We start from the raw sequence: 27,569 nt of genomic DNA on the forward strand, positions 1-27,569 counted from the left end.
GATGTTCTGCAGCCACCACCCCCTGACATTTCCTTCTCTGTGGAGAGACACCAAAATGCCTTTTTTAGGCTTCAGTTTCTGCCTCCCAGAGTTTGGCAGCAGGTGGGAGCGAGGGCTTTTCCCTTATAAGTCTTCACAAACCCCAGATGCTTTTCGCTTTAAACCAACCCATGAACACACAGGAAAACCCCACGGAGTTCCTGGGATCTTGTTCCTGGCAGGGAGCTGAGCTGTGGGGAAGGCTCCTGCAGGAACCAGGGGAGAGCAGGGTGGCCCTGCCCGTGACATCACAGAGGGGGGGGGGTGTCCCCAGAGCTCCTTCTGGCCATGGCACCCCTGGCCAGGACAGCTGGAAAATCACTGGAGCAAGACAAGGACAAGGAGATGGATCTGGCTCCTCTCTGACTGCTAAAGCCCCCCCCTCACTGGGTTTTTTGGGTGACTCCTCATTAATCTGTGGCAGCTGCTTTTTGCAGGGCACCGTTTCTAACTCAGGCCCCAAAATTTGGGAAGGGAACACCCCCGCCCCCCAGCCTGAGTTATTTTGCAGTGCTCATCCCCCAGGTTTTGTATGGACAGGCAGCACACGGACCCAGGGCTGGCACTGCCCTCTCCCACGCTGAAATTTGGATGGTCTTTCAGCTCTAATGCCTGAAATGGTTCCTAGGGAAGCAGAGTTTTCATTTCTTATACCCTGAGAAACCCTCCTAGTTCACCTCATGGATTTAAATTCACCAACTGAGCCATTCCCACCTGGCTAGAGCCAAACCCAACCAGTGACACGGGGAAGGAGCTTTGAAGCCACCCAGGGCTGGAATTTCAAACACCCAGGAAAAAGGGGCTGCTGTTGTGTTTTGGATGAGCTTCATACCCATCTTTATTGCAATAAAGCTGAGCGATGAGTCAAACCAGGACCTCAAAAGGAGACTGAAGTGGATTTTTACTGAATTGATGATGATACAAACAAGCCTTGCATGAAGCCTTCCTGTCTGCAGGAGCTCTCTCGTTTTCTCAGCACTTGCTCTGCTATAAAAATGCTGTTTCCAACTTCTCTGTAAGCCAGTGGAATATAAAATAATTACAAAAAATACCCCACCGAGGCGATCCTGTCCACGAGGTGGGAATAAGTTATCCTCAGTTTTCAATTATATACAGAAGGGACTTGCCAAAGGGCAGTGGGAGAGGAGTTCTCACAAATAACCCCCATTCCCACTTCCAAGTATTATTTACATCACGCTGTACATGGATCTTCCCAGACCCTGGAAAGCAGGAAGGGAAAAAGGTGAGATCCAAGCAGTTCCCAGCACAGTCCCTCATGTTCCAGCCCTCTGCATTTTAGTTACCTATGAGCAATTTAAGAGCTTGTTGTGAATATCTTCAAAGACTTGGTTGTAGAGTTCATCCCTCGACTTCAGGCCATCTAAATAAACTGGGAGAAAAAAAAGGGGGAGTCAGGCTGGGGCTTCCCATCAGAATGAGATTTTGGGAGATTAGTTTTAGAATATTTCATATTTTCTTGACCCACAGGACAACTTGCTTTTTTATTGGAAGAACAGAACCAATCTGAAAACAGAACGACTTGCGAAATCCTTCTTCCATTATAAATTCCTTTAATTTTTTATCCCCTCTAAGTCCTTAAGAGTACAAAGCAAAGGGAATAAGTTCTTAGCTCTAAAACTGCCTGTATTTATCCAAAGTAGGCCAGGATTACAACTTGGGAATAAAAATAGCACCCTGCATCATCACAGTGGAAGTTTCCTCGAATGAAATCACCCAATTCCTTAAATTCCAACTGCAAGGCTGAAGGATTTGTGTTTGGGGAAGCCTTACCCACATCCACGCCACCATCCTCCATCTCCTTCCTGTGTTTGAGGTACATGGGCCACACGTGGCCATCAAAGAGCCCCGGGGGGTCAGGCACGGTGTAGCTCCTTGTACTGGGAATAACAGCATGGAAAAGGAATGTCAGGAGGGCCTGAGGTTTACTTTGGGTATCAGGGAAAAAAAAAAAAAAATAGAATTCCCCGGAAGGATTGTAAAGGATCAGCTCAGGGCAGTGGTGGAGTCCCCACACCTGTGTTTGGGAAGGATGGAGGTGGCACCTGGGGACAGTGTGAAGGGCTGATGGCTGCACTCCACCTCAGAGGTCTGCAAGCCCAGGCTGTGATTCCAAATTCACACCACACTCCCTTCCTCTACTCCTATTCCCATTCCCAACTCTAATCCAACTCATGACCGACTCAGAAATTCTGAATTTCCATCCCTGGAAGTGTCCAAGGGCAGGTTGGAGCAGTGGGAACTGTCCCTGCCTGTGGCAGGGCTGGGATGAGGTGACCTTTAAGGTCCTTCCAACCCCAACCATTCCATGATTCCATGACTAAGAACAGTGTAAAGGAGCAGAGGGAAGGACTGGATGCACAGCCAGGGATGTTCTCACCTCCTCCTCCTCTTGCACTCATCATATGGCACTGCCAGGTAGTAACGAAGGTCAAACAGCTCTATCAGGGGTCTGGGAGGGGACAAGGACAGAACAGGGATGATGTCACTTTTAATGACAGGAAAAAGCATGAAATCACCCCAGATACCACAAAAATCTCTCTGCCTCTACAGGATTTGTGTCTGTTAGAGACAACCCAAGGGCAAGTGCTTCCCTCACGGGTTTGTTAACTCAAACCCACAGAAAACTTCTTTCTGAAGGTCGGAATGGCCCAAGCAAGGACTTTTCCCACCCAAACACCTGCCACTGGTCCTGAGGGGGATCCTGTGGAGGATCAGGCACTGGGCTGGGAACCCTGGCCCTTTCTAGATCATTCCAAAATCAGTTTGCAGTGAAATCTGGGACAGGGGAAATCCTCAGCTCACGTTTGTGGAAGTGTCCAAGGCCAAGCTGGATGGGGCTTGGAGTTGGATGGGCTTTAAGGTCCCTTCCAAACCATTCTGGGATTCCACACTGCTCCCCAAAAATCCAGGGACTTGTCTCTGCCACAGCTTGCTCCTCTCACTAAGCTCAGTGGAGTCAGTGTTAAACAAGCATGGGGCTGTTCCTAAATTCCAGGAGATATTCCAGGCAGTGCATGGATTCTTGCCTTGCTCTCCCCAAGGTGGGGGAATGAGGGGAACTCGCACCCCTCTGCCAGCAGAAATCCTGCTCTGAAACTCCCCTGGAGTTCAAGGCTGTGCCCTAAATCAGAACCTTAAATCCACCTCACTTCTACATTTAGGAGTTAATTTTACATTTCACAGCAGAAAACCCTCTGGGGTGAGAATTCAGAACAAGGCAGGAAGTGAAAATAGGTAAAAAAAAAAAAAAAAAAAGGAGTTTTTAACTCTGGCGCGAGGAATTTAAGGAATCTTCCCTGGCAAACCACGAAGAGTTCTCCAAACCTTACTTGTAATTATAAAGCAGGAAGCCTTCAATGACCAAAATATGGGTATCTTGGGAGGTTGGCTCTCTAGAGCCAGGTGTGACATTCACCCCGTGCGAACGGGCAAACTTCACGGGGTTCTCAATCCAGGCCCGCACTGTGCTCACCATTGCCTCCATATCCAAGGAATCCAACACTGGTCAGGAGAAAGGGGGTGGGTGGGAAAAAGGGACACCAATCAAACACCATCAAACGCCACGGGCTCGAAAGGATAAAATAGATTGAGCTTGGTAAAGTTACAATTACGGAAAATTTACCGTTAAAGCTTTTAATAACGAGAAAAGAAATACTTAGGGAAAGAATATACATTACTGCATCCTATAGGGAACACTGCTCTTACCATCCCATTGCTTAAAGCCGTCTTCCCCGACTTCTATTTGATCTTGTGGCTGAAATATAGTGAGCAATAAAACATTGCTGCAACCTCAGCGGGATCAGTTCCCTCCTGCTGCCATCAGCACCTGGCCACTACTGCAACACACAACCACCCCTGGGGCTGCAGGAACATTCACATCCCCAGCTTTCCCCAACCCCAAGAGCTCTGCAAAGCTCCCTCGGCTCACTCAAACCACTTTGGATAAAGGCTTTTAAGTTAATCACTTGATACCGTTGTTTGTTAGTTGGTAAAATGCTACAGGGTGTTGTTTGTAAATCAACATGTAAGAATTTTGAAGTGCAGATATAGTTAAATAAGTGCTAGAATGTAAGTTTAAAAAAAAAAAGAATAGGTGTTTGAACTCTGTTAAAAATGCAGGTGGGCATGGCAGCACTTTGGTTGCTCAGTTACCATTTTCTTCATGCTGGCATTCACTCAGAAGAGAAATTACAGATTTTTATGGGAAGTCAAACGGAATCAAAGTGATTAAATCTGTGCAGGACAGACTGAGCACACAATGCTGGAGCACTTCTTGTTTTGGGGATGACCCACAAGCGCCCCAAGTCCATTCCTGCATCTCTTGGACTTCCAGGTGTGGTGGGGTGCAGGGATATCATCATTCCCAGGAAATGGTGCAGGGTTTAGGAACATTCTGCACCCCCAGGCAGAAGGCAGTGAAGGTCTTCTGCATTAATCTCCTCAATGTTTTCACTGGGTTCTGATACAGAGCTGTCAAAGCTGCCCCACAGAAACCCCCTCTTCATACTTAAACCAGCACAGAGATGCTTAAATCCTACAGCATCATTTAGCAGTCTCAGTTTAATAAAATAAGGTGGGAAATCCCAATATGGAGAAGATAATTAATGCAGAACACAGTAAATAACCTCTGCCTGAAATCAGTACTAAATTTAAATCTGTTGTTAACACTTAAAGGTGGTTTTGCTGCGACCTCTCTGAGCCGGGTCATGCCAAGTTCCTGTGGCATTTGTAAAGGTCAGGAACTCCCCACCTGTCCAGTCATTTAAAAATTAAATATATATATATTGAAAAAACCCCTCACAAAACTAGGAAGCTTGTAGCTCCTAAGCTGTCAAAACTGACTTGCCCTGCAGTACAATTACAATTCCTTCCTCCAAGGAAGACAGAACCCAACTTACCTTGAAGAAATCGTCCTGATGGACCACGCAGCAGTTGGGGAGCGCCTTGATGAGCCTGTTGGTCAAGGTGGTTTTGCCACCATTGGTGACCCTGCACGGAGCGGGGCGAGACAGAGGTGGAAGAATCGCATTAGAGGCGGGTCTGGGAGCCGCTGGGGCCGGCGGGGCAGACACGGCTGAAGGAGCCGAGCCCTGAAGGAGCCGAGCCCTGAAGGAGCGGAGCCCCTGAGGGGAGCGGAGCCCCTGAGGGGAGCCGGGCACTGACCCTGAGTGCCCCCAACCCCCCCCCAGTTTGAATTTCCCGCCCTTCCAGCTCCGGCCGCCGATTGGCCGCGACCACCCCCAGCCCCGCCTTTTCCCCGGCCTCCGATTGGCTGTGACCGCTCCTCTCGGTCCCGCCCCCTTCCCTAGCTCCGCGCGCCCGCGCTCCGCCGCGTGTAACGGCCGCGCCGGTTCCCGCGCGCGCGCAACGGCGGCGCTGAGGGGAACGCGCGGGGCCGCCATGGCCGGTCCCTCACGGCTCCCGGTTCCTGAGGGGAGCCGCCATGGCCGGTCCCTCACTTCTCCCGGTTCCTGAGGGGAGCCGCCATGGCCGGTCCCTCACGGCTCCCGGTTCCTGAGGGGAGCCGCCATGGCCGGTCCCTCACTTCTCCCGGTTCCTGAGGGGAGCCGCCATGGCCGGTCCCTCACGGCTCCCGGTTCCTGAGGGGAGCCATGGCCCGTCCCTCACGGCTCCCGGTTCCTGAGGGGAGCCGCCATGGCCGGTCCCTCACTTCTCCCGGTTCCTGAGGGGAGCCGCCATGGCCGGTCCCTCACGGCTCCCGGTTCCTGAGGGGAGCCGCCATGGCCGGTCCCTCACACGCCCCATAACCCATTAAATATAAAACCACAGAATAACTTTACTTTCCCTTGTCTTCTTCCTCCTTTCTTTTTCATCTCATATTACTAATCGCATGTTATTAATATATTAACATTCTAATAACCCTTTATTACCCTTCGCTGTTCCATTTCCCAAGCCCTCCGGCCGCACTTTCACCCTGTCTCAGCACAAACACACTTTAAATCCTTTTTAAAATGAAAATCAATGCCCTTTATACACCACCACCCCACTTCATTAGAAACGGGATCTCCCCCCTCTTTTAGAGAAAATGTAAAAATAATTTTTTGGTCTATCTGGCCTCTAAATTTGAGTGTTTTTGCCATCTCAGCATCCCTCCTGTTAAAACCCTATAAAAGGATATATAAAACTATGGACAAAAGTATCTCTGAGAATATATAAACCTGTAAGTATTAATTTATATATATAAAAGATATATAACACAAATAAGCATATAAAATATATTAAAAAGTATCTAAAATGTAGATAAGTGTATGAAAGGATGTGCCGCCCTGCAAAACTCTGTTGAAGCAGCATCCATCCTTTTAGTCTTATAAAATACATAAAAGGATATATAAAATAGAAGTATATCTACAAGTATGTATTAATATATAAATCGAATGGTATATTAAAATGTGTGTCACTCTGCGGAGCTCTCTGTATTTAAGCACCACAAATTAAAACTCGTTGCATCATCTCTCAAATCCCGTATACTATTTCATAGCCAGATCAATAATCCCCATCCTCCGTACAAAAATTAAAACAGGAAAAACACCAATTACCCCAAATTTTAGCAGGGACTTACCCTCCGATGCCTATAATATATTTCATTTTGCCGAGTGAGCCGGAATGTGACGAGAGGGAAAAAAACCAAAAAAAAAAAAAAAAAAAAAAAAAAAAAAAAAACCAAAAAAAAAAAAAAAACCCCCAAAAAAACCAAAAAAAAAAAACAAACCACAAAAACCTAATTGAAAAGGCTGAAAGAACTTAAAGGACTTTCAGCAGCACAAAAATTCTGCTGTTTCTTTTTTTTTTTAATTATTATTATTATTATTACTATTATTATTTTCTTTTTCCCCAGGTCCTGCTCTGCCTCCCCGACCCTTTCATTGAGGAAAAGGAGTTTTTTTTGGGGCGGATTTATAGGACGGTGTCCCCGCCCCGGAGGAGCCCTGTGACCATCATGAGCCTCGATGTCACGTTTTGGGCAGGTCTGGCCAAATTTCAATGTCACATTTTTTTGGAGGGATTCAGCCAAACCTTCCCGTGGTTAAACCCTCTGGGGGGGGGGGGGGTTTCACCCCTCAGTGTCACATTTTGGGACAGTTTCAACCTGATAATGTCACATTTTAAGGATGTTTATGTCCCACAGTGTCACATTTTAGAGGGGTTGAACCCCTCAATGTCATATTTTAGGGGGATTCAACCCTCCAATGTCACATTTTGGGGCAGTTTCAACCTCCCAATGTCACATTTGGGGCAGTTTCAACCCTCCAATGTCACATTTTGGGGCAGTTTCAACCCTCCAATGTCACATTTGGGGCAGTTTCAACCTGATAATGTCACATTTTGGGGCAGTTTCAACCCTCCAATGTCACATTTTGGGGCAGTTTCAACCCCCCAATGTCACATTTTGGATGGATTCAACCCCCCAATGTCACATTTGGGGCAGTTTCAACCTCCCAATGTCACATTTGGGGCAGTTTCAACCCCCCAATGTCACATTTTGGGGCAGTTTCAACCTCCCAATGTCACATTTTGGATGGATTCAACCCCCCAATGTCACATTTTTGGGCAGTTTCAACCTGATAATGTCACATTTTATGGGGGTTCAATCCCATAATGTCACATTTTGGGCAGATTCAATCCCCCAGTGTCACATTTTGGAGGGGTTTCAACCCCCAAATGTCACATTTTAGGGGAGTTCAACCCCCAAGTGTCATATTTTGGGGGAGTTCAACCCCTTCATGTCTCGTTTTGGGGGAGTTTAACCCCACAGTGTCACATTTTGGGCAGTTTCAACCCATTAGTGTCACATTTTAGGGGGATTACAACCCTCTAATGTCACATTTTTGGAGGGCTTAACATTTTGTGGGGTTCCACCCTCCAATGCCACAATTCTGGGGAGAGTTCCAACCCCCCACTATCACATTTTTTGGGGAATTTCACCCCCAATTTCCCACTTTGGGGGCTCATCCCACCCCCAGTGTTCCATTTTTGGGTTTTTTCAGCCCACCCCCAATGCCCCATTTTAGGGGAGAGTTCCAACCCCCCACTATCACATTTTTAGGGGAATTTCACCCCCCAATTTCCCATTTTGGGGGCTCATCCCACCCCCAGTGTTCCATTTTTGGGTTTTTTCAGCCCACCCCCAATGCCCCATTTTAGGGGAGGGTTCCAACCCCCCAGTATCACATTTTTAGGGGAATTTCACCCCCAATTTCCCATTTTGGGGCTCATCCCACCCCCATGTCACCCTCTGCACCTGTCCCTCTCCCTTGCTGGCCCCTTGCACTGCCATTGCCATCGTGGCCAAAAATAACTTTTTTGGCCAGCTCTTCCTTTTCCTAAATTAGTCATGGGGCAGGTGGAAATGTCACCCCCACCACGATCCCCTCGGGAGTCACTGAGGTGTGTGGGATATAATTAAGTTGGGATTTTTTTTTTTTCTTTGCTCTCTCCCCTCTTTTATTCCCCAATTCCCATCTGATTGTTTGAAACTCATCCAGGAGTGGCACAAGAAGGGATGTTTTTCTCTAAACTCCTGAAAAAAAAAAAAAAAAAGGGAATTAAATTTTAATTATTTTTTTTTTTCAGTCAAGCTGTTCAGAGAAAGGAATGTCGAGTGAATCTTCCCAGAATTCCCCTTTACAAGGAATTTTTGGAACAGTTTATTTTTTTGTAAATAGACACAAATTCCTAAACTATTATCTCTGCAGAGAGCCTCCTCCTCCCCAGTTAACTCACATAAAATAATGCTTTTTAAGGTAAGTTAACTCTACACCTTGTGAAGCCTGTGCTTTTATTTGAATTATTCCAGATATTTCTTAACTGGGGTTCTCTGAGCATTGTCAGGCTTTTCAACAATGTTTTTTGAAGTTTATAATGTGAATTCATAAATAATATCTCACCTTGTTCTTCCTTTTTATAAAACCACACTGTGGCAGGATTAAAAGGTCACTGTTAAAATTATTAAAGGTTCCTTGTGCTACACTGGGTTGTAAAGTGATGGGGAAAAAATCAGTTAGCACCAAATTTGGGGATTTAGGGTCCTGTTTGACATTTTGCCTTGGGGTTTTCAGGTCTTACAGTGTAAAAATCCAAATATCCAGGATTCCAAGGGAAGTTTTGGAAGGAATATACATATGTATATATATGTATGTATGCATTTAATAGATATATTCAGATATTTATTAATGAAATATAAAATCCTCCAGACCATTTGGGTTCTGGAATCTCCTTTGCCACATTACATCCCATGGCACCATCCAACTCCTTATTCATATCCCCATTATTTTCAGGATACTTTTCCTCAAATTGTGCTTGACATCATTGACTTTTATTCAGACCTGTGCTGTGTTTAACTTGAATTTTTCTCTTTCAGGCCTGAAGAAGAGGTTTCAAACCTCCTTTGTCTCAGCCCAGCTGTGTCCGTTGAGCTAAAATCAAAATCAAAATCAAAATCAAAATCAAAATCAAAATCAAAATCAAAATGTTTGGTTTTTTTTTTTTTTTTCTTTTCAAAGCTGTTTCTGCTCCTCAGCCACCAGGCCAAGGCCAAGTGCTAAAATGAGCTGCTTGTGAATAAGCATGAATTGCAAATTAAGGAAATTTTAACTGTCAGAGGTGAAGATTCTGGAGGTTTTGCAGAGAGGATATTGAAGGCAAGAAGAGAAATCAGGTTGAAGGTAGAACTTGGTGAATTTATGGATGGAAATACAATACAATGAGCTTTTCCAGTCTTAATTCCAATGTTCCCACTGTTACTATTATTAGGGGAAATATTAATCAATTATTTGTTTTTTTTTTCCTGGAGGCACCACTTGCACTTCCACCATCAATTCCAGGGTAAAATGATAATTCCAGAGAAATCTGGAGCTTGGATTCTCGAGTTTGAGTAAATTCAGGGAAGCTGAATTTCCAGCCTGCTTGGTATTTGTTTATATGATGTCCCCACATCACCCCTTCATATGATGAAAGTAAAAAAAGAATTGATTAATTTTCCTCAAATTAGCTCCTACTCAAAATTTGTATGCCCTTTGATTGCTTTTCTCACCCATCCCTGAACTAGGAAGTTGTCTGGGTTAACAAATTCAACTCCAGGGATTATTTTACTGCATTTGACCTCTTGTGAAAGGAAAAAGAAATCAAGAGGCTCCAAAATTGTGTCAAAGGTCTGAGGGGACACTGGCCCTGGCCACCTCTGCTCCAGTGCTCTTTGCACTGCAGACCTGCTAATCCAAATGTTTTTGTAAAATTCCATCCCAATTAAGTGAAATTTGTATTCTTCCCAGTTGGATTTGCCTGCAGGGACGTGGCTCGGGAATAAAGTTGTTCTTAAAAAAAAAAAAAACAAAAAAAAACAAAACAACAGAATTTTTACCTTGGGAAAAGGTTAAAAAAAAAAAAAAGGATTTGGTCAAAGTTGTATCAAATGTTTAGTGTTGGAATCTGACAATAATTGTGGTGGGATCAGGGAATCCTGTCCCACTATCTCCATGGGGAATGTCAACACTTCTGGTTTTTCTGGAATCAGGAGGATTGAAGGACACGGGGCCTGGGTGTTGTTGCTGTTGGATTTTATTTTATTTTTTTGTTTTTTGAAGCTCACAGCTGCCAGCTCCCTTCCTGTCAGTGTAAGACTCATTTCTCCTCAGTGGAAAAGCTCATTTCAAAGTTCATTTCTCATCAGTGTAAAAGCTCTTTTCTCCTCAGTGTGAAGGTTCATTTCTCCTTGATGTAAAAACTCATTTTTTCTCATTTAGAAGCTCCTTTTCCTCAGTGTAAAAGTTCATTTCTGCTCCGTGTAAAAGCTCATTTCTCCTCTGTGTAAAAGCTCATTTCTCCTCTGTGTAAAAGCTCCTTTTCCTCCGTGTAAAAGCTCTTTTCTCCTTAGTGTAAAAACCATTTTCTCCTCAGTATAAAGGCTCACTTCTCCTAGTTTAAAAGCTCACTTCTACTCATTGTAAATCTCATTTCTCCCCAGTATGAATCTCATTTCTCCTCATTTAAAAGCTCAGTCTCCTCAGTGTAAAAGCTCATTTCTCCTCAGCAAAAAACTCACTTCTCCTTAGTATAAAATCTCCTTTTCCTCAGTACAAAATCCCATTTTTAAGCCTTTTTTCCCCCACCCCTCAGTGCTCCTCTGGCTGTCCCTTTCCCCAGTCTGTTTTTAGGCTCCTCGGGGTGGTTTTTCTCTCTGCCCTATTCCTGCTCACTCACCAACCATACTGGGAGCTGGAATTCACCCACATAACTCGAATTCCCAAATTCCTGCCTGGCCTGGGAACTGCTGCTGCTCTGGAGGTGCCTGCCTGTATTTGGAGATCCCATTCCAGCTGTCTCCTTCTTTCCTTCCTTCCTTCCTTCCTTCCCAGCAAATCCCAAAACCCCCCAGCACTGGCGTCACTTCGACACTGCCCAGCTCCAGCAAACTTCACCCAAACCATAAAAATAAGAATTATGCAAATGCCAAACGTTCAGAAAGTATTTTTTTTAGCCCCGTTGGTCATCTGAAACTTCCTTTTTTTGGGGCTTGTTTATGGCAGAGATACGTTATCTGCCTGACACTTCACTCTGTACAAATGCCATTCACCAGGGAGCCTGAATCAAAGACAGGCAATGTTCCCTCTCCCACTGTTATTTTTAGAATACTAATGTTTACTAAAAGCTCGCATTAATATTCTTTGTTCAAACTTAGCTAAATTTAGCAGGAGGCAGTTTAATCTTCGTGGAGCCATCGGGGCATTATTCCCCTGGGATTGTTTAGTTCCTGGGTGCCCGGTGACCTTTCTGCTGCAGAATGTGACTCATTTCTTCAGTGCAGCTTTAATTCAGAATTTTAATCCTGCACTAATCATCAGACATTGTTTATGGGATGAGCAAGGTTATGCCAAGGTTCCTGCTGCCTGGGGGGGACGTCAGACGCAAGGAATGGGAGTTATTTTCACTTGGGAATGTTGAAATTTGGGGTTATTTATTATTTCTACAACTCTGGGGGAGTTGGATGGCTCAGAGTCTTCCTCCAAGGCTGGGGAGCATTCTCAAAACCTCCGTGTTTGGAAGAGAACAGGGAAAAAAAACCATCACGAGAGGAGAATTCACCACGAACCCCAGTGACTGCAGCAGCTCCGGATGAGGAAAACGAGGGTAGTGGAATAGCAGAGTTAATTAGTGAGAGCTTTAAGTGGCTGGCATCTCCTCCTGGTGGCTCCTGGCCAGCAGCTGCCACCACCAGGGTGACATTCCCTGTGGCAGTGACAGGAGATCCCGTGGGAGAGATCACATGGAGACTTTGGACAAGGCAGGGCTGGGGAAGAGCAGCTGTGCCCACGAGGAAAAGACAGAGGAGAAAAAAAATAACCGGGGTGTCAGAGCTTTGGGAAGTGGGATAGGTCTGGAAAAGTGTCCTGGAGGGGAGGAGGGAGATCACGGAACAGGGACAAGAACGGCAGGAGCTGCGCCAGGAATTTGGGCTGGGGAGCAGGGAAAGGTGCCTCCCCAGAGGGTGCTGAAAGGTTCCCCAGGGAATGGGCTCGTTCCCAACCCTGCCGGAGCTCCAGGAGCCTTTGGAAAACACTCTGGGACAGGGTGGGATTGTTGGGGAGCTTTGGATCGTGGGATTGAATTTTTGGGATTCTTAAACAAAAGGTGGAGTCCAGAAAAATCCTCAAACATCCCCAGAAGTCAACCCAAGATGAGTGATCCAAGCTGGAAAAGGAGGGAATGTTCCAGCCCTTTCCCTCTTTTCCTCTCACATCATCACTTTGTTCTCCTCCTCTCGGCTGTGAGTCACTGAATGAATCCTAAAAGAGATGAGTGGTGTAAAACCACTTTTATATTTACTGATATTTACTGGTTTACCCCAGCCAGTGCAGGCAGGAGCCCTGAGCACAGAGTGACTCAGCCCCAAGCAGGTGAAATCACCCCTCAAAATAATTTCCTTCATCTTTTCATTTTCCTTCATCATTTCCTTCCTTCTGTGGAAACAGAACTGATTGAAATCTCATTTTCAGATGGATGAAAACAAGACGGGATGAACCTCACCCCTCACTCAGGGCTTGAGAGTTCAGGAGAAATCCTCATTATCTTGAGCTGGGAATTTTGATTTGTGTCTGGGAGATCAGCCAGGATGGGAAACCCCTGGGAATATTCTGTGCTGGAATGAGTTTTTCCTGGAGATTTCTCCTCTCAGGATCCCCCAGTGGCTGTCAGGGAAGAGCAGCCCGTGGGAGGAGAGATTCCCACTCCATGGCAGCTCTTGTGACAGGAGATTCCAGCACTGAGGAGGTGGCAAAATGCTGATTTTCATTCGACTGCAAAAGTTGGATTGAAGTTGGAAAAGATTTCTCTGGGTTGGAGGCAAACACAAGCTTTTGTTTTTTTTTTTTTTTTTTTTAATCCACACAAGGAAGAATTCCTTCCCAAAGTCCCACCTATCCCTGGGAAGTCACTCCCTGTGTCCTGTCCCTCCATCCCTTTTCCAAAATCCCTCTCCATCTCTCCTGGAGCCTCTTCAGACCCTGCAAAGCCCCAGTTTGGTCACCCCAAAGCTCCCACCTGGTTGTTTTTGGTGCCATAAATTGAATATTTGAGCTACAAAATTGCAACCCCGAAAAAGCTTTTCTATAGAAATTAAAAAAAAAAAACAGAGGTTGAACAGAAAAAAAAAAAAAGTTATTGATCCTGATAGGATTTCGTTTTTTGGGAGAAAATAAAATCAGAGTAAAAATATCTGCTTCATACAGATTTACAGAACTAGTGTGGCCCTAATTGAAAATTAATTTCAATTAAATGCATTTTCTGAAAAAAAATCACAGCATGAATACAGCAATACTTGTTAGAGGACCCGACTTGTATATCTTCCCATTTCCAATTCATTAATTATGTCAATGATTTATCTAAACCCACTCAAATTAGACATCACACTGTAAATAGTTGCTTTTAAAATATTAAATAATATTAACTATTAATAACATTCATATTAAAAATAAAAAGGGGTTATTGGGGTTTGGGTATTTTCTGTTTAAGTGGCTTTGGGTTGGTTATTTGTGTGTTTGAGTTTACAATTCAATTTCAAGTCAAGGTATTAATTGGATTATAAAAATATATGTAAAAATAATATGAGATTAAACTTGAGAGGAGCAGGGTTCTGTGCAGATTGATAGAAACCCAAAAAAAGGAATTTTTTCCATGGCTCTCTCCTAAAGCTGAGGGAAACCCTGAAAGAATCCTCCAGAACAGGAGTTATTTTAGTAAAAACACTTGGAATTTTACAGTGTCAGAATTTCCAGGGAGGACTTTGAATGCCTTTCTTCAAGGGAACAACATCCAAACAAAAAATTTCCCTCATATTTTCCACCTGAAGCCAAATCCTAAATAAAATCTACCGACAGAAGGAAGGGTTGGCTGTAGGATTAGTCTCATTTTAATTGAATATCCACAGATTTTATGGAATAATACAAAGCAAAACTCGGGGTACAGATGAACAATCCGCTAGCACAAACCACCTAATTACAACCACTGCAGAAAATGACATTTCACAATTTTGTACAGGTGGAAAGGAACAAAAAAACCCCTGGGCTTGTGGTTTATTGTCTTGGTGAGTTCTCAACTCCGTTTTACCAAAATCTGGCTGCCAGGAAGGAAGGAAAGAAGGAAATATAAAAGAGAAAAATGTGCTTTTTTGTATGTGTTTAGAGCCAGTTTTTTGTCCCTTTCTCCTGCTCCAGGCCAATCCCAGCTCATTGCCACCAGCCTTTCCTCGACTCCTGGGTTTTTGAAATCCTCTAAAAAAAGAGGATTTTGTTGCCTTTAAAACCTTTCCTGCACGTCTGTGGGGAAAAAAAAAAAAAATAGAGATGGAAAAGTTACCATGAAGGAAGCTCTAAATATCCACTCACATTTACACAGCACAGAAAAAAAATGGGATTTTTTTTTTTTTTTTTTTTTAATGCCCCACTGGAATCTACAGCAGCATCCCAGGTCTGGCTCCTGTGCCTTCCTTGTGAACCACAATTAAAAAATCACTGGACTGTCCCAAATCTGTGTGAAAAAAACAGAAAAGTTGGAGCTGCCTGAAGCTGAGGAGGACCTGGGATAAATCCTCAAAAAGAAGGGAAGGGAATTCCTGTCTGGAATCAACTGCACAGGAAGAGATTGGATTTTTCAGGCTGGTGTGGGGTGAATTGAGGTCTGCCCATTAAATACAGAACCAGTAAAAACACCAGGATTTTGGTAAATATGGGCATAAAAGAACTTTTTCTGCAGCTAAAATGTGACTTCCCATGGATTTACCGGGAAGAAAAATCTCAGGAAAAGTCAAATCAAACCAGAAACTGCTCAATATAATCTAGGGAATTCATAAATAAAAATCTTGATCCTCCAGGATGAGGCAGGACCAGGGCCTGGTGCAACCTTTGGGACACTGAGCAGTCCAGCAGTATTGCTAAAGGGATGAAGTTTATTTCATTTTTATCTTTAAACATATTTATATATTTATATACTGGTCAAAGTTCAACTGGAAATGCACTTTTACCAGCAGCAGTGCAGATTTCTCCCCATCCAGCTGAGATTTGTCATTCCACCTTTGGGACAGGGATTTTTTCCTTTTTTATTTTTCCTTTTTTTTTTTTTTGTGTTTCTGCCCAAGAATTTGTAGCTTTTTGCTTTGCAATCAATGCCTAAAATCGCCGGTTGAAATAAATTGATGATAATTAATTTTTTTCTTTGCTGCTATAAAATGCACTTTCGACATTTCTAATTTCTCCTTGATGGGGCTGCACGTTCTTCTCTGTGTTGAAAAGCCATAAAAACTTTATTTATGTATCCATCCATCCTTGTAAAACTCTGTGAAAAATTAAAATCCAGTGCACACTACTCGGAGTGCTCCATCACAAAGTGCACTTTTTGAAACAAACAAACAAACAAAAAAAAATCAGCTCCAAGAAGTTAAAAATCGATTTTTTGTACGGAAAAAACTTCCCTCCTCCATCTCGTGAAGGGAAATTGGGATTTGTCCTTTTCCCAGCTGAAATTCCCTCGCTCTGAAGGAATTACTCGGGAACATGTGAATTTTCATTTTCAGATCTGCTCATTCTGTATTTTTTATTTTTTTCTGAAAGTGCAGACAGAGTGGTTTTGGGAAGGAATGAAACACCCAAAAATCAGATTCTCTGCTGAGCATCCAGAGCCCCAAATGAAAGGAGATTGGGATTCCTTATCTCCCACTTCCATGTTTTCCATCACAGCGGTATTTCTGAACGGTTTTTGATGCACAAAATCTTTCTAGAGTTGGATTTTGAACCCATAGCTCAACATTTAATTCGCTTTATTCCCTGTATAATTGCAAACATCCCCTGAAGTGCTCAGCCTGGGTCACGTCCTCGGTGCAAAGCTGATGGTTTTCCTTTAAATCCATAAAAACAAATGGGAAAAAAAAAAAAAAAAAAAAAAAAAAAAAAAAAAAAAAGTAAAAATCTACTTGAAGTGTTCTCAGTGAAGTCACAGATTCTGGGTCCACGAGGAGATTTGTGATTGTTCAGAGTCAGAAGTGAAATGGATTTAATCAGCAAAGCCCTTCCTTCACCCAGCGTGAGGAATCCCAGCTCTGCCTTGGAAATTTGGGAATTCCTGGCTGCTGCTTTTGTCCCCAGACAGAGCTGGGAGCTCAGGACAGCAGGGAGGTGCCACCTGCAATAAACCTGAGCTCCACAGAGACCTGGAGGGCTCTTTCATCCTTGAAGCACAGAATTCCTTGTAAAATTCCAGACTGGGGTTGGAAAGGACCATAAATCTCATCCAGTGCCACCCTGGGACACCTTCCATGACCCCAGGGTGCTCCAAGCCCCTTCCAACATGGAAAATTTTGTCAATAATTGGTTTGTAATGAGCTTGTTTGTTTGTTTGTTTGTTTTAAGAAGGAATGTGGAATTTTTTTTTCCATCTCCAGCCTCTGGGTTGGTGCTGTGGGTGCAGTGCTCTGCTTTCCATGCAAAGGTGTGGGCAGGAAATCCATCCGTGGCAGGGGTGGGTGAGGAGAAACATCTCAGATGAGAATTAAGGTTAAAAAGTGCTTTTGGTGCTTCCTTGGAGCATCCAGGGGAAGAAGGATCTCATCCAGAGTGGTTTTGGTTCACTGAAAGGAAGAGAAAAGCAATTTTGTGTGTCCAGAGGAGCCATCCCCACCTTCAGTAAAAACCTTGCTTTGCCAGAATTCTCCTTGAAGTGATGAAATCTTCATGTGCAGGTGCTTCAGAGGGGTTTCACCATGGAATCAGGGAATCCTGGAATGATTTGGAGGAAAAAAATCTTGAATCCCATCCAGTCCTGGGCAGGGACATCTTCCACTGTCCCAGGCTGCTCCAAACCCTGTCCCACCTGGCTTTGAACACTTCCAGGGATCCAGCCCGAGGCCATGCAAGCTGGCTCTGGCTCTGAAATCAGCAATTCCCAAAGAATTTTGCCCAAACAATTGTTCCTTCATTTCTTTTCCCCCCTCCTTTGCTCCCAGAATCCTCACGAGCCCAAAACCCAAATTCCAAGAGTCAATGTCACACCTGCAGCTCTCGGCTTCAGAACCCAGAATCCAGAACCCTTGTCCTGCACTCTCCATGGGGATATTCCAGGCAGGAATGCCGATGGATGAGACCCCCCCCGAGGGAAACTTCCAATATTTTAGCAGCTCGTAGGAGGTATCAGCAGCGGAGTGATTGTCCAGAGGTGAAGACAAGGTGTGGAAAACTTCCCTGTCCTTAAGGCTCCTTCTAAACCCAGACCCTTTGGTGTGTGTGTGTGTGTGTGTGTGTGTGCGTTCAGGAGAAGGTTCTGTGGGACAGCCATTCCCTGTGGGATCCCTCCAGAGTGCCACATGCACTGGGATGGGACAAATCAGGGGGAAAAAAGCAAAAAAAAAAAAAACCAGGAAAAAACCCCTTGGGATTACAGAGTTACAGAGGAGCGGGCGATGATGGAAGCTGGCAGTGCTGCCCTGGGCACTTGGTACCTTCAGGAAGGAGCTCACACTGGCTGTGGGAAGGAGGGAAAAGCTCTTTCCATTGCCTGGAGTCATCATTCCCAGGGGTTGCAGCTTTTGGGATGTCCTGGAGGAACCTGGGGGTGCAGCTCAAAGCAAAAGGGCTCCGCGCTGGCCAGCAGCGAGTGAAGGGAAGGGTTTATAATTTAAACCAAAAAAATAAATTCTCTTTCTGGGCTGGGGATTCATGGACTGGAGGATGCTCTTGGCTTACTACGAGGATACACAGTGAGTATTTGCACTGTGCCAGTGCTCTCCACAGATCATTCCCAAAACACACCAGAACCTGTCCTGTAAAGTGCTGGTCTTACTTCATTTTCTGGGGGGGGGGGGGGGGGGTCCGTTTGGGTTTTGTTCTTCTTTTTCTTTTTTTTTTTTTTTTAAGGAAAGTGATTCCCAAAAGGTTAAAGGACTTTGCATCTTGGAGGCAGAGGAGGCAGGCTCCAGGATTTCCAGGATTTGGAAGAAGGTGGTGGCAAGGGCTTGTCCCCAAAGGTCCTTGAGGTGGGTGACTGCCAGGCTGCTCCTTCTCCTACTCCATTCCTATGTGCTGCTCCCACTCAGGACATGCTGGGCAGAAAAAGAAACACAGGAGGGATTTTTAGGCAGCAAACTGAGGTAAAAAATGTCATTATTGCCACCACACCAACAAAAAAAAAAAAAAAAAAAAGAGTGAATTTGGGTGAAATCATTCACAAAAGTGTGTTGGGGACACAGATGGTGCCAGAGGGGACAATGCCTTGGGTAACACCTGGGCCTAACCCGGGCTTGGCTTTTCATGGATCACAAACACCACGGGATCTGTCCCAGACACACAAACAACTCAAACCTGGTTTCCTGATCCTCTGCTGGGGGCACGGGCCTGCTGTGAAGAGAGGACAAAATAAGGGAATCTCCAGCACAAACCAATCCCCCCTCTCTGCCCTGAGCTCCTGGTAATTTCTTGGAATATTTCAGCCTGATCCAGTGGATCTTTACCTTTCCCCCCCCTCAGGAATTAGAATAAGAGAGGCTCTATCACTGAGCAGGGCCAAAACCAAGCCACGTTATCCTGGTGAAGGATTTTGTCTTCCAACCCTCTCCAGAATTTCCCTTCCCTACAGTTCCAGCCTTTTCCAGCTCCTGAACTCTCTGGGAATGCCCTGTTGGATCCCAGGGGTGCTGCCAAGCCGTGGGGTGGTTCTCATCCCCAAAGACTGTTCAAGGAAAGGATAAACCAAAGATAAGGATAAACCAAGGATAAACCAATCCTTACCTTTCCCTCTCAGCCATGTCTTGTTTCTCCTCTGCCCTGTAAACACAAATCCCAGTGGGAATCCATCCCCCAGTGGGAAGGGGGGAGACTCCAGTGCCTTTCTGGGGTGATGGCTGAGCCTTGGAGAGGAGCCACTCTCCATCCCATCCCTCCCCAAATTCATCTCACCTTTCTTTCCTGGCCTTGATTCTCTCTTCTTCATACCTGCAACAAACACAAAATGTCCTTTAAACGCTGCTCTTCACTTTTAGTCACATTCAGTGCTTGCTCTGAGGGTGACAGGAGCTCCAAGCTGCCACAGCCTGAGGCTCCTCCTTGGCTGAGACCAGGTTTGCTGCAGGCTCTGCCTTCCCAATCCATGGATTTTGACTCAAGCCCAGGCAGGATTCTGTGCTGTCCCTCCCCAGAGCCCCAGGGTCCCTCTGGCACTCACTGCAGGACACAGTCTGGGATCTGCACGTGCTCCATGGGGATGAGCTGCTCCAGTTCCTCCAGGCTGTGGACGTACTGGATCTTATTGATAAACTTCACACTGGCACACACACAGAGAAAGAGAGAGAGAGAGAGAGAGAGAGAGAGAGAGAGAGAGAGAGAGAAGCAGTGCCACCCCTGTGGCTCCTAAAATTGTTCTGGAATTGTCATTGGAACCGTCAGAGAGATGCAGGACAAATGAGAGCTTCACCTTGGTCACCCTTGGCTAAGGGTGAGCTTAAAATCTGATTTGTGAGATGAAACCCCAGGGAACTCCTGGGGCTGTGCCAGGGGGTTGGGCTGGAGATCAGAGAAAGGTTCTTCCCCCTGAGAGTGCTGGGCAGTGGCCAGGCTCCCCGGAATGGGCACATTCCCAACCCTGCCAGAGCTCCAGGAGCCTTTGGACAACGCTCTGGGAAGGGCTGGGATTGTTGGGGTGTCCGGGGTCACCCATCACTGGGTGATCCCTGTGGATCCCTCCAAACTGAGGGTTTCCCGTGTTTCTGTGATTCCAAACCTCCACTCCAGACCCCTCTGGGTGTGCTCACCTGATGAAGGGTCTGGAGATGGCCAGCACAGTCCGGATGAACCACGATGGGTGCACAATGATCAGGGCCTTGAGGTTCTTCCTCAGCCTGGGGACAAGTCAGGGCACAGTGTCACATTCCCAGGACCTTTCCTAAATTCCCCTGTGCTGGGCTGGGCTCTAACAGGTGTTGTGGTGCTGGCCAGCCTCAGCTGGGTGTGTCCAGGTAAAATCCCTTGGGAGGCTCATCCAGGCTCAGCAGGATGTGGAAGCGCTCTCTGGAAATACCTTTATAAACCAAAATATTCCAAGGCCAGGTTGGACAGAGCTTGGAGCAACCTGGGGTAGCGGAAAGCATCCCTACCCGTGGCAGGGGAGTGGAATGAGATGATTTTTGAGGTCCATTCTGGCACCTGGGAGGTGTAAGGAATGTGGCACTGGGTTGGACTCGTTCCTCTTGAAGAACGGCATCTGATTTTCCTTTGAATTCTAGGATGGGAAAAAGCCTGGGAATGGTGATTCCCCCACCAGGATTCTCACCTTCTGTCAATCATCTGGTAGCATTTCTTCAGCCAGCCCAGGCCCGGCATCCTCCTGCGGGGCGTGGCCCCGTTCAGGTACACGATCATGTAGTCCTCGGCCACCAGCAGCTCCAGGCTGCTGATCACGTACCTGGCAGGGGGTGACCAGAAGGGACCCAAATGAGACTCCAAAAACATCCTTTAGATTTCTTCAATTGCCCGTGTGTCACCCTCAAACAGCTCCAGACCTTCTTTGCAGGTCTTGGAAGAGTTTTTTTTTCTCCCGGGATCAGCAGTTTGGACACCCCAGCTCCATCATCTCCCAGCTGGGGAATGTCCCAGCCACGCTCCAGCCTGGCTGGGAGTCCATCCTCACATAATTAACTGGAATATTTGAATAATTGGCTTTGTTGGACTCGGAGCTGCTGTCCCACAAGTGCCACTTGCTCCAGGCTGCAGCTGCACACTGGGAGTTCTGGGCTTGGATCCAGGCTGCTCCCAGCTGCAATTCCTGATGCCAGGAGCACAGAGAAACTGCTGTGTTGTTTCCCCTCACCCTCGTGTCCCTCCCAGGCACTCACAGGAAGAGGTTTTCCATGATGTAGTGATAATCAGCCAGGTTGCTGTCCGGGAGGTAGCAGGCAGCAAACACAATGATGGCATTGAGACCCTCTCCGTAATATCCTGCCAAAGAAACACAGCGGACACTTTCCAGGGAAAGATGTGAGAGCTGAGGGGGAAACTGCACTGAAATGTGCTCCTGGGCTGGGTTTTGTGTCTCTGTTCAGCTCCAGGTGAGCGTTTCTCTCCTCAGATCTCTTTCCCTGTGAGATTTCCTCCTGGTTTTGGTTATAATGTGGGTTTGGGGTTCAGAGAAGGGATTTGGGGGTTTTAAAGCTGGGTCGTTCGTTGGCTTTGCTTGGGTTTTGGAAATAGATCTGACTGCACACGTGTGGACCCTGGAGCACCTCAGTGACTGCTGTAGCCCCTCCAGATGTTAATTCTACCATCACTCAATATTTTTAGCACCATCTGAGCACATTTGTGCTTCTCTGCCACTCAGAGGCACCAAACAAACAGAGATTCCCCCCCCCCCCCAAACAAGCTCCAGCCACTCTTGGTGTCCCCTCCAGCGTGACACAGAGGGACAAATCCACGCAGGGAGGCAGGCTGTGGTGTCCCCAGGCTCACCTCCGTGTGTCACCACCCTCATGTAGGGCTTGATCATCTGCAGGTCGATCCTGTGCTCCTGCTCTCCGATGATGACGGTTCTCCAGAGCCGGCCATTGGTGGCACTGCCATCCTCGGTCCCCCCGTCCCCAAACAGGTCTGCACTGTCCCCGGGCATGTTCTTGGCCGTGGCCACGGGGGTGTCATCTGGGAAAGGGACAAAGAGTTCTGCCTTGAGGGGAATGAGGGGAGAGCTTTGGTAACCCCAGGGATGATGCTGCGATTGTGTTTCACCTCCAGCTTTGATCTCTGGGAATTTATTGGTTTTAATCTTACAAATATTGTAGAAATAACTTTAAAATCTCCCTCTTCTTATCAATCCTCAGCTGCTGCGGGTGAATTGTGTCATGAGTCTTTAAAATGAGGCTAAAAACCACCCGAACCCCTGGAAATGTTCACCCGGAACCAGCCTTTTACCTTCCCATTCCAGCTCATTCCCATTCCCCAGGAATTCGAGGGAATCTGTCTCATCAGGAGTTTCAATATCATCCACATTAATGTCCAGGTCATCTGGTGTGTCCAGGAAGTCATCAGAGAGGATGGAGCCCTCGCTCTGGTCCAGGGAAATGTTGATTTCAGGTGCAACGAGTGTCTTCCTCTTCCGATGGGCCCCGTTAAAATTCAGTGTGTTGGGGGGAGCTGGAGTTCAAAGGAAAAACAACTGACAAGGGATCCACAGATCATGACATCATCATGGATAATTCCACGATGCAATATGAACCTGGAACCCTCAGGAAGAACTGGGATAGAAGTGCTCTAAAACACTGAGCTCCCAATTTCCTCCCCCAGCTTCTCAGGTAAGGTGAACAACTTCAAATCCCTGCTGGTTTCCTCTCCCACTTTTTTTTTTTTTTTGTGGTAATTTTTGTGGGTGTTTTTTGTTGTAGGGGATCCAAGGCTTTCTCCCTGCCTGCCAGATCCCCTTTGCCTCAGTTTCCCCCAGGCTCTGGGGAAGGTTGACACTTACAGGACGTGGTCTCATCTTCCGTGGGGCTTCCCAGTGACTCCATCCCTGTCTCTTCTGGGAGAGGCCTGCAGGACACCAGGGAAACAAAGCAGAGAGCAGGGGATGTTTAGGGGAAAATCATTCCCAGAGAATGGAGACAGCAGGGAAAAAACACCACCCCACCTGTGCTCTGTCCTTTCCCTTTTCCCAGCGAGCTCATCCTGAGGGATTCCCACAGAGAATTTGCCCAGGATCTGTGCAACCCCCACTAACCTCCAAACTATCCCAAAGGGATGAAAAAAGCCAGCCAGGGAACAAAATCCTGACCCCAGACGAGCTTGGCAAAGTTCTCCTTCTCTGTATTATCCTCATTTTTCCTCTGTAGGAGCTCTGAGGGGCAGTGCCCGGCCCCAGGGAAGCCCCTCTGTGCTCGGTGCTTTGTCCCTGTTCCCTGGCTGTGCTCTGGGATGGCCACAACCCCACAGGGATTGTCTGCTTTGATCCCAATCCATCACACCTTTACCCAAAGTGCCACCACCACCTTTCCCGGGAAGGAGCTGCTCCTTGGTCCAAATTGTCACCTCACCCTCCCCTCAGCCCCCTCTGGGTGACTCCCAGCCCCTCCTGAGGTTTGGAATTGGGTTCATTTCATGCTAAAATCCCCTATTTTGGAGCCAGGGGCTGATCCCCCACTCCTTTTCTGGCATTTGCAGCCTCAGCTCCTGGTTCAAATCCCAGCCCCTCCAGCTGGAGGCATCAATGGATTTAAAAGTTTTCCTTCCTAAAATCAATCCACATGGCATGGCTGTCACCCTCTGGGAGCTGCAGGAGCTGCTCCTGACCCACACTGGGGTGAGTGAAGTGGGAATCTGGATCTGGACTGTGGCAAGGAACCTTTGCTGTGGCTGAGCCTCACTCTCCACTGCCCACCCTGGGCATTCCCAGGTGCTTTTCCCATTAACTGGAGCTGGGACTCGTTCTGTCCCCTGGAATTACCTGTGTTTGACATTCTTGACCAAACCTCACCAACTCTACAAGTTCACGTTGTTAAATCAGTGTTTAAAACTCCTGGCAGCTCCCCCTGCCCAGGCAGGAGCTGTAAAATCCTGCTGTTGGGACTGAACAGCCCCGGGATGGAAATCCGGGAATTTTACGGATGAGGATGGGTCTGCACGGAGCTCCAGCCACACGAGAAGGGAGGTGACAACGGGGACAGACAGGATCCAACCCTGCTCCCCTTCCTGCTGCCATGGCACCGGGGCCACCAGCCAAATTAAACCCTATAAATATGTAGATTAAGGAATAATCCTCTGCTGCCGGTCACTGTATATTTATGAGAACTCAGGACCCCTTCAAAGCAGCGCGGGGGCTGCCCGGACCCTCCGGAGCAATCGGGAAAATCCCTGTGCCCCCTCCAGCTGCTCCTGTCCCCACCGGGACCTGCTGCTTGTTTATCCTCCCGGGAGCTGGCGCCTGGCACGATTTGGTGACACAGCATCAAAACGGGGAGGGGAGGGGGGGCAGCTGCTGCTGAGTACGTGCGGCAGCCCGGGATCCATCTGAGGACAGCAGCCGGCGGGCAGGGGTGAAAAAAACCCTTCCTTACCTGCCCCAAGGCTGCTGCGATCGCTGCCGCCGGCAGAATTCCTCCTGAGCCAACGTGCTCAGCCCCGGATGCCGAATTCGGGGGGCTCAGCACTTTTCCTGAGGCTCGGGGTGAGGGACCCCGCTTTGCTCCGTGCCCGTCCCCGCTGCCCTGGGCCAGGGATGGAGCGGGCACGGAGGGATGCAGGGATGGATGGATGGATGGAAGGATACAGGGATGGATGGAAGGATACAGGGATGGATGCACGGATGGATGGATGGATGGATGCAGGGATGGATAGATGGATGGATGGATGGATGGATGGATGGATGCAGGGGTGGATGCAGGAATGGATGCAGGAATGGACGCACGGATGGATATAGGGATTGATACAGGGATGGATGGATGGATACAGGGATGGATGCAGGGATGGATACAAGGATGGATACAGGGATGGATGCAGGAATGGATGCAGGGATGGATGCAGGAATGGACGCACGGATGGATATAGGGATTGATACAGGGATGGATGGATGGATACAGGGATGGATGCAGGGATGGATACAAGGATGGATACAGGGATTGATACAGGGATGGATGCAGGGATGGATGCAGGGATGGACGCACGGATGGATACAGGGATGGATGCAGGAATGGACGCACGGATGGATACAAGGATGGATGCAGGGATGGATACAGGGATTGATACAGGGATGGATGCAGGGATGGATGCAGGAATGGATACAGGGATGGATGCAGGAATGGACGCACGGATGGATACAAGGATGGATGCAGGGATGGATGCAGGAGTGAGCATGCTCCCGCTCCGCGCCGCCCGCGCCTCGGTTACGGCATCCCCGCCCCGGGCCCGCCGAGCCGGGCCGGAGATGGAAGCCCGGGCAGGGCAGCAGCGAGGAGCGAGGATCCGCCCGCTCCGCTCCCCCGGCTCCTCCTGCAATGGATGCAGGAGCTGCTCCCGTGGTTCTGTTTCCCAGGAAAAGCTGGGAATGTCTCCCTGTGTCCTCAAGGAACGGCTGGGTTCTGCTTTCCCGGCCCAGATCTCTGTCTAGGATGTGGCTTTTCATTTTTTTTTTTCCTTTGCTTTTCGGGGCAAGATTGGCTAATGGCAGGCAGGCAAAAATAGCTCTGCAGCAAATCAGCTGCTGGAGAGCTGCTGTCCCACATGCAGCAGCTCCTGCCCTATTATTCCAACGCTTCCAGCGGCTGGAAAAGGACAATTTATTTATTTTTATTGCGAGTAGAACCCAGCTGTCTTTCCCTCGCTTGCCTGGGGGCTGTTTGGGCTCTGTCTCATCATTCCTGCTCGAATCCCTCTGGATGAGGCTGGGGAGGGCTTCGGCCTCATCCTGGCCCTGCTCACATCCCTTTGCCTTTTCCTGGCTCTCATTTCTGAGGCATTTTCCCAGGTTTGGGGGTGCTGGGGGCTTCCCAGGAGAGATTTCCCTGGAAGGCTTGGCCGTGGCTGGGTGGGGTTTGCTGGGACAGAGCTCCCAGCTCGTGCTTGGGTTGGTGCCGAGGTGTCCCAGAGCCATACCAGTTTTATCCTGGATTTTCTAGGGAGCTCTGGGACACTATTTTCCTTTTCTACACCTCGATTTCCTGTCTGTATTCTCTGAGCAGCCTGGTTTGGTGGAAGGAATCCCCACCCTTGGAAGGGAGATCAGTTTTAAGGTCACTTCCACAATTCCCATCTATCCCTCTCTTTTCTTCACTTCTCTCTCCTTTTACTCCATTAAAAACCGGGGGGGGAGGGGGGGGGAGCCTGAGGCTGGCAGAGATCCAGCAACTCTGCTCTCAGAGGGAAATAAAATTAACAAAAAAAAAATAAAATAAAATCCAGCCTGGGAACACCAGGGCTGGCTGAGGGAAGGACAAACCCAGTCCTGTGGGATGCAGCACAGAGGGGCTCACACAGGGATGCAGCTGGAGCTGGGATGAACAGAGCCAGGCTCATCCCGGGGGAACAGGAGCCCCTTTCTCCAGGGCTGGGAATACTGGGATGCTCTGTGGGTTGCAGCTGGAGAGGGGTGGGACAGCCCTGAGAGCCCCCGGGCACCTGCAGCTGCTCCGGGTGCCCAGCAGGGCTCAGAGCCTCATCCCAGAATTGGCAGCGCTGGAAGGGACCAGGTGGAGATGCCCCAGGCAAGGTCACCTGGAGCAGGAATGCGTCCAGGTGGGTTTGGAATGTCTCCAGAGAGGGAGAGGGAGAATCCAAACCTGCCCTGGGCAGCCTGGAAGGGGAACAAAACTGGGAATGGGAGGTGGGTGCTGGGAATTCCCAGCATGTGGGGATGGGTTTTGGCAGCTCTGTGCAGCTCCTGGAGTAGATCTGAAGGTGGAAGGCGCCACTTGGGCACCTCCTGTCACCCCCACACCTCCTTTCCTACAAGGCTGGCACCCACTGGGGTTCCTTGCATCCAAATGGCAAATTCCTGGCACAGCAGCACTGCTCTGGTTGGGAAGACTCTGCTTGATTCAGAGCCTGGGAAGGAGTCTATAAATCTATAAATCCATAAATCCACTGCCATAGGCACCCATCTACCCTCCATCCCTCTGTGCATCCCTCTCTCCATCCTAAACTCCAGTGCTCCACACCCAGCTCCTTTCCCTCCTTCCCCTGCCCACACATGGCTGCCAAAATCATCCCAAAATTTTTGACGCACTCAGAGCAGCTTTAAAAATTCTGAACTCCCGTTGGAGTTCAGGTTCCTGTTTCCCATGAGGGAAGAACCCTTCCACTCCACACCCTGATAGTTTATCACATGAAAAAAAAAAAAAAACAAAAAACAAAACAAAACACCAAAATTCTCGTGGTTTTGTTTCTGTTTTTCGGGGAACGCACCTGGGGAAGTCCTCGTCTTGCCATTCTTCTTTCACATCCACGTTTTCCATCCGCAGCGTGGCCTCCGTGGTTCCCATGGCTCTC

The 27,569-nt window shown here is 47.6% G+C and overlaps 2 protein-coding genes across 2 annotated transcripts; both read right to left on the reverse strand.

Moving 5' to 3' along the window:
• Window positions 1-778: 778 nt before the first annotated feature.
• On the reverse strand, window positions 779-6,718 carry NMRK2 (nicotinamide riboside kinase 2). Its single transcript, XM_062509921.1, has 8 exons — window positions 6,641-6,718; window positions 4,952-5,049; window positions 3,766-3,822; window positions 3,390-3,561; window positions 2,438-2,509; window positions 1,831-1,937; window positions 1,344-1,429; window positions 779-1,259 (listed from the first exon to the last, which is right to left on the reverse strand). Exons 1-7 carry the CDS (start codon window positions 6,664-6,666, stop codon window positions 1,344-1,346), a joined length of 618 nt encoding a protein of 205 aa, XP_062365905.1. The 5' UTR covers window positions 6,667-6,718; the 3' UTR covers window positions 779-1,259.
• Window positions 6,719-16,252: 9,534 nt separating this feature from the next.
• ATCAY (ATCAY kinesin light chain interacting caytaxin) lies at window positions 16,253-27,562 on the reverse strand. The gene is made up of 14 exons (XM_062510073.1): window positions 27,486-27,562; window positions 23,059-23,123; window positions 22,509-22,730; window positions 22,053-22,238; window positions 21,443-21,545; window positions 20,881-21,012; window positions 20,363-20,449; window positions 19,777-19,875; window positions 19,512-19,547; window positions 19,344-19,379; window positions 18,918-18,953; window positions 18,007-18,058; window positions 17,395-17,412; window positions 16,253-16,792 (listed from the first exon to the last, which is right to left on the reverse strand). Exons 1-14 carry the CDS (start codon window positions 27,560-27,562, stop codon window positions 16,724-16,726), a joined length of 1,218 nt encoding a protein of 405 aa, XP_062366057.1. The 3' UTR covers window positions 16,253-16,723.
• Window positions 27,563-27,569: the final 7 nt, after the last annotated feature.

Source organism: Cinclus cinclus, chromosome 28 (genome assembly GCF_963662255.1).
Source record: "Cinclus cinclus chromosome 28, bCinCin1.1, whole genome shotgun sequence".
Classification (NCBI taxonomy): domain Eukaryota; kingdom Metazoa; phylum Chordata; class Aves; order Passeriformes; family Cinclidae; genus Cinclus; species Cinclus cinclus.